General features: G+C 54.9%; 1 protein-coding gene across 1 annotated transcript; it reads right to left on the bottom strand.

Annotated features, from left to right (window-relative positions):
• Positions 1-3,908: 3,908 nt before the first annotated feature.
• LOC123130016 (pentatricopeptide repeat-containing protein At1g28690, mitochondrial-like) lies at positions 3,909-5,588 on the bottom strand. The gene has a single exon (XM_044549969.1). The coding sequence runs from the start codon at positions 5,482-5,484 to the stop codon at positions 3,937-3,939; it is 1,548 nt and encodes a 515-aa protein (XP_044405904.1). The 5' UTR covers positions 5,485-5,588; the 3' UTR covers positions 3,909-3,936.
• Between the last annotated feature and the right edge of the window lie 512 nt (positions 5,589-6,100).

Here is a 6,100-nt window from a genome sequence, read left to right as displayed (position 1 = left end):
GAGGATCAAACAACATCGCAGGAGTCTAATATAAGTATGTCAATATGCGTATGCAGGCTTCGCTGCTGGCATCTGCCGCACTGACTGCGGAGGTCGCCACACTGAAGCAGGACCTTAAAGGGTCCAAGGACGAGCTCGGCCTTGCCAAGAGGCAGCTCGAGGAGAACAAAGGTAAGTAATACCCTGTCTATAGATATGTATATATAAAAGAAGACGCGGTTGCAAAATGACAGGATCATCGTATGTTTGCCAGGGGCCGCGACCGAAGTGGCGACCCTAAAGCAAGCGATGTCCAAGGCCGAAGATAAAGCGGCCAAGGAGCGCACCGAGCAGGAAAAGCAAGAGGCTCGGGTGGGCGAGGTGCAGCAAGAGCTCCGGGCTCTCGTGGCGAAGCACGAGGCGTTGGAGCTGGACTCGAAGACGCGAGAGTCTGAGCTTGCCGCAGCCCTCAAGAGCGCAAAAAGTGCCAAGGCCGAAGCCCAAAAGGCCCTCCAGGAGATTGACGCGATGAAGAAAATAGCGGCGGGTAAGGCATTCTATATGCAAAGCAAGCATGTGAAAGTAAACTACCTATTACTTACCCGAATCCGGAGCTCTCCAGGAGCATTCGCAGATTTGCCCCGCAGCGTGTCGGATGCCGCACAGTTTTACCAGGCCGAGGAGGGAAGCTCAACGGAGAAGCTGTTTTGGTCTCAGTATACTGGGACCGAACACCCGGTGCCTATGAGCGACCAGCTGAAGCAGCTGGTCGAGCTACACAAAGCGGCCGAACAGGCCATGAAGGGCTTTATAGTCCGGCTGTGGCCTGGCGACACCCTCCCAAACAGCTACTTCGGCCTGGTGAGGCGGCTTGTGGACGCATGCCCACGGCTGGAGGTCGTCAAGCGGTCTGTCTGCATCGAAGGTGCACGCCGGGCTTTCGCCCACGTGAAGGTGCAATGGGCCAAGCTAGACGCTGTGAAGCTGATCAAGGAGGGACCGCCGCAGGGCAAGGAGCATCGCACCCCCGAAATTTATTATGAGGGTGTCCTGAAGGGTGCCCGTCTTGTAGCGGACGAATGTTCAAAGGATGTAATATTTGAGTAAACTTGCTCGTGTGATCATGTATGATGAAAACTTGTTTCATATGCGCTATGCAACGCTTGTTTGAATTTAAAATATTACCTTCTGTTTGGTTGTTTATCCAATCTGAGAGATGGCTAGTCCTCGGCTTCTGCCCCCATGCCGCGAGTGCTGGGGTGTTTGGGATAAACCTGAGCACTCTTGTTCCCATTTTTGGGCCCTTCGAGGGAGGTGCTCACCACAACGAACAAGGCAACCGGACTAATAATGCTTTATCACTCTCACTTAGCCATAGAATTCTATAATTTTAAATTTCGGCGAAGCCCCTGGTATTCGGAAGGCCGAATTCGGGGCGCGATACACGCCTTTAAGCCGGTTAGGACCGGCTCCTCGCTCTAAGCGGCATAAGTCTTTAGGGACTCAAAACCTCGCCGAACAGCGACCAGTCTCTCGCCTTATCATGATAGTCAGTTTTAGCTTTCTCTACTGAGGTGCTTAGCCCAGCAGAACCGGGGCACAATCGCAGTAGTTCTCTTAGCGCTACCTTAGCCGATAGAGCGGGATGTAAGGTACCAAAACATAGGAGCCGGGCAAACCCAACATTTGACCAAAGACATGATTCGGAGCTGATGCATATAATGCTATAAGTTCGGGGTGCCGCACTTATGAAAGTGTTCGGATTTCTCACACCATATTGTGGGGTACTTAAGCCCCTAGTGTGTTGGCCGTACCAAAGTGTACAGTTGCGAGGTGTCATTAATGAACACATATATATAAAACAAGAATGCAATAATAGTCTTAATGTTATGCGTTGTTTATTCAAAGAGGTGCGTTAAAGCAGAATGATACGGATAGTGCGATAAGCAAAAAGTAGGACTATGTCCCTTCCAAGGGCAAGCTGAGGAATAGTATTAAAGCAAATATTTCACTCGTTATCGTAATCCACCTGGGAGTTCCATGGTGTGACGTAGCTTTCTGCCTCTCTTGGTTGCTGCATCATGTGTTCGACAATCATGCTGCCGGACAAGGTTTCCAGAGATTAAAGTCCTTAAAGAGAAAAATAACAAAGCGGGAAGCCCCTAGTGCGGTTTAGGCCGCCTCTTGGAGTGTGTCGTAGTTGTGCCCCCTCCCCACCTGTGCCTATGATATTTTTAATGCGTAATTATGTACGCGTGGCACGGATTTTGCCGCTTGGCTGGGACTGGGGTGGGGGCCGCATTGCTACGCGAGCTCAGATCGTGCCAGGCGGTCCAGTTGCTGATTACTCCGAGCGCGCTTGAAGGTGTCCGGGTCTTGAGACGCCGAACTGGTGGATTGCCTTGAGAGGCTGCTTTGCGCTTCTGCTGCGAGGGCCGCAGTGTGCTCCTCCGTTCGGAGAGAGGGCTCTGTGTTTCCATTAACTGTAATAACCCCACGAGGTCCTGGCATCTTGAGCTTGAGGTATGCATAATGCGGTACCGCATTGAATCTCGCAAATGCGGTTCGCCCGAGCAGTGCATGATAACCACTTCGGAAGTTATCCGGGGATCCGAAGACCACTTACAGTGTAATTGAACCTGTGCAATGGGCCTCTACACCTGTAATGACGCCTTTAAAGGTCGTTTTTATTGGTTTGATCCTTGAGGGGTCTATACCCATTTTGCGCACTGTGTCCTGATAAAGCAGGTTCAGGCTGCTGCCGCCATCCATAAGGACTCGAGTGAGGTGAAATCCGTCAATGATTGGGTCTAGGACCAGTGCGGCGAATCCGCCATGACGGATAGTAGTGGGGTGGTCCCTGCGATCGAAGGTGATCGGACAGGAGGACCATGGGTTGAACTTTGGGGCGACTGGCTCCAACGCATATACGTCCCTGAGCGCACGCTTCCGCTCCCTCTTGGGGATGTGGGTTGCGTATATCATGTTCACAGTCCGCACTTGTGGGGGGAACCTCTTCTGTCCTCCGGTGTTCGGCTGCTGGGGCTCTTCCTCGTCATCGCTATGTGGCCCCTTATCTTTGTCTTCGGCAATTAACTTGCCGGCCTGCTTGAACACCCAACAATCCCTGTTGGTGTGGTTGGCTGGCTTGTCGGGGGTGCCGTGTATTTGACACGAGCGATCGAGTATACAGTCCAAACTGAACGGGCCCGGAGTGCTTCTTTTGAATGGCTTTTTCCGCTGACCGGGTTTAGAGCCTTTGAATCCGGCATTGACTGTCGTATCTTCAGTATTATCGCTGTTAATGCGGCGCTTATGTTTGTTGCGACGTGACCTGCTATTGCCGTCCTTGGTATCCGAAGTACCATGGTTCTTTGACATATTATTACTGCGAGCCAGCCAGCTGTCTTCTCCCACACAAAAGCGGGTCATGAGTGTCGTGATGGCTGCCATAGATTTCGGCTTTCCTGACCAAGGTGCCGGGCTAGCCACTCATCGCGAATGTTGTGTTTGAAAGCTGCTAAGGCCTCCGCATCCGAACAGTCGACAATTTGATTTTTTTTTGTTAGGAACCGAGTCCAGAATTGCCTGGCCGATTCTTCTGGCTGCTGAATTATGTGGCTCAAGTCATCGGCATCTGGTGGTCGCACATAAATGCCCTGAAAGTTGTCGAGGAATGCGGCTTCTAGATCTTCCCAATAGCTAATGGACTTTGCTGGCAGGCTATTAAGCCTGGTCCTTTGAGTTTTAGTGGGAGGTATTTGATGGCGTGTAAGTCATCACCACGGGCCATATTGATGTGGAGGAGGTAATCCTCGATCCATACCGTAGGATCTGTTGTGCCGTCGTATGATTCAATACGCTTTCCTTTTGCTGTTGGAGCACCAAAGCCCAAGAACGAATCAACAAAGGAAGGAAATCCCCAAAATATCATGAAAAAATCACCGTTAATTTGCATCAGTTGACAGGTGGACAGTTGTCAGACCCAACCCAGCTGCATGCTGCGTCTTTGAGCACGCCACGCTGTTTCATCATCTCTCTAACTTGGTGCACAGAGTCCCATTTTCCGGCGGCCGCAAGGGTGTTGGAGAAGGCCATGTAGGCGCCCGGTCTCCCGGCGCGGCTCAACTCAAATACCTCCCTTGACGCAACATTGGCAATGTCCACGTCGCCGTGCAGGGTGGCCGCCCCGAGGAGGGCCGCCCACACGTCAGAGTTTGGCCTCGCCGGTATCCCCCTGACGAAATCGTATGCCTGGCGCACGCTGCCGAACCTGCCCAACAGGTCCACCATGCAAGCGTAGTGTTCCATCCGTGGTTTGAGCGAGCAGTCGCGCTCCATGCTCTGGAACACCTCCTGGCCTCGGGACAGCAGTCCGGCGCGCGCGCACGCCGACAGGGCGCTCAGGAATGTGGCATGATTTGGCCTGACGCCCCGCTGCTGCCCCCGCATCTCCTCCAACAGCAAGAGAGCCTCATCTGAAAGGCCGTTCTTCCCGTAGCCATCGATCATCGAAGTCCATGTGATGACGTTCCTCTCTGCCATCCCGTCGAACACCCTCCGCCCCTCCTCAACTCGGCCGCACTTGGAGTACATGTCGAGCAGCGCACTCCCCGCCTTGATGTCAGAGATGACCTTGCTCTTGATGACCTGGCAGTGCACCTGCTCCCCGAGCTCCGGCGACGACAAGAGCGAGCACGCGCCAAGCACGCTCACGCATGTCGACACCGTCGGCCGGAACCTCGCTCGCTGCATCGCCTTGAACACCTCCAGCGAGCTCTCCGCGGTCTCCTCCGTCTTGCTGTACCCCTCCACCATTGCGTTGTACGCCACGACGTCCTTCTCCTCCATCCCGTTGAATATGGCCTCGGCGTCCCTGTACAGCCCTTGGTTCATGCAGCCGACGATCAGCGCCGTCGAGCACACCATGCCCGGCTCCGGCACCATGCCGTACACCCGCCGAGCATAGCCCAGCGACGCGTTCTTCACGTAGGCATCCACCAACGCCGCGACGAGGATGTCGTCGAGCTCCGCGGGGGACCTGACGACGCGCGCGTGGACCTCCCTCGCCGCGCGGGGCAGCGCCAGCGCCGCCGACAGCTTGAGCGCCATGGAGAGCGCGAACACGTCCAGGCGGCCCGTGGAGGCCGCGAGCCGCCGCACGATCCCCAGCGCCTCCCAGGGGAGCCCCAGGCGGAAGTACCCGGCGACGAGGTAGTTGTGCGCGGCGTTGGTCGGGCGGGGCATTCCGTCGAACACCGCGCGGGCGTTGCGGTGGGAGCCACAGCGCAGGTGCAGGATGAGGAACTTGACGGAGAGGTCGGCGGTGGGGCGGAGGCCGGAGGTGAGGAGCTGCGCGTGGAGGCTCTGCGACTCGGGGCGCGGCGGGGGCGTGTTGATGACGCTCTGGACCGCGGCGGCCAGGGCCGCGGCGGTGCGCAGGTAGCGGGGCACGCGTGGGGTTACAGAGCAGGAATGGCGCCGGTGGGAGTTTGTTTCTTGCATCTCGCCGCCGGCGACCCGGCAGCTCGCCGTCGGCTTCGGCTCGGGCCTTTGGGTGCGAGGATCCCACGAACAACTCCGGCAGCGAACGAGAGAAGCAGGCCTTCAGAGATGCCTCATTCAGGTTTCAGCAGTTGAGTCAAGTACTCAATTGTCACCCTCAAGTTTCACAAATCTCACACCCGGCCAGGGGCCCAACTTACATCAATAGATCTCAGCCGTCCGTCCCCATCATGGAACTGGTCGGCAGTGAAGACGTGGCACTCCCCTGCGGGCTGCGGCTGAGATGGAGAGAATTGAAAGTAGTAGGGATCAACAATCTAGGTATATAAAATTGGCACGACTGAAAATCGTTCACATAGGATATTATATTCTTCCCAAACGGAGTGATCTTCAGGTATTGTAGTCCGACATCCCTTTCGTTGAGCAACCGCGGCATTTCTTTTCTTCTTTTTTTTTGCGGGGCAAAGGACGATTTCATTGCTCAAAGAAGCATATCAGGCTTAGACAAGTTTACAATAGAGTCCAGCCTCTAACACAGCCAGACCGTGGTACGGGGAGTGCAATGACCATACGCTGCAAGCGCATGGCTAACTTTATTCTTTTTTTTTTTGAGATC

This window comes from Triticum aestivum, chromosome 6A (assembly GCF_018294505.1).
Source record: "Triticum aestivum cultivar Chinese Spring chromosome 6A, IWGSC CS RefSeq v2.1, whole genome shotgun sequence".
NCBI classification, from domain to species: Eukaryota; Viridiplantae; Streptophyta; class Magnoliopsida; order Poales; family Poaceae; genus Triticum; species Triticum aestivum.
Note: the sequence above shows the minus strand (reverse complement) of the source record. Positions and strands in the feature narration are given on the sequence as shown.

What these genes read in the sequence shown, in the direction of transcription:
- LOC123130016 (XM_044549969.1), bottom strand. Translation starts at nt 5,484, where the DNA reads ATGCAAGAAACAAACTCCCACCGGCGCCATTCCTGCTCTGTAACCCCA.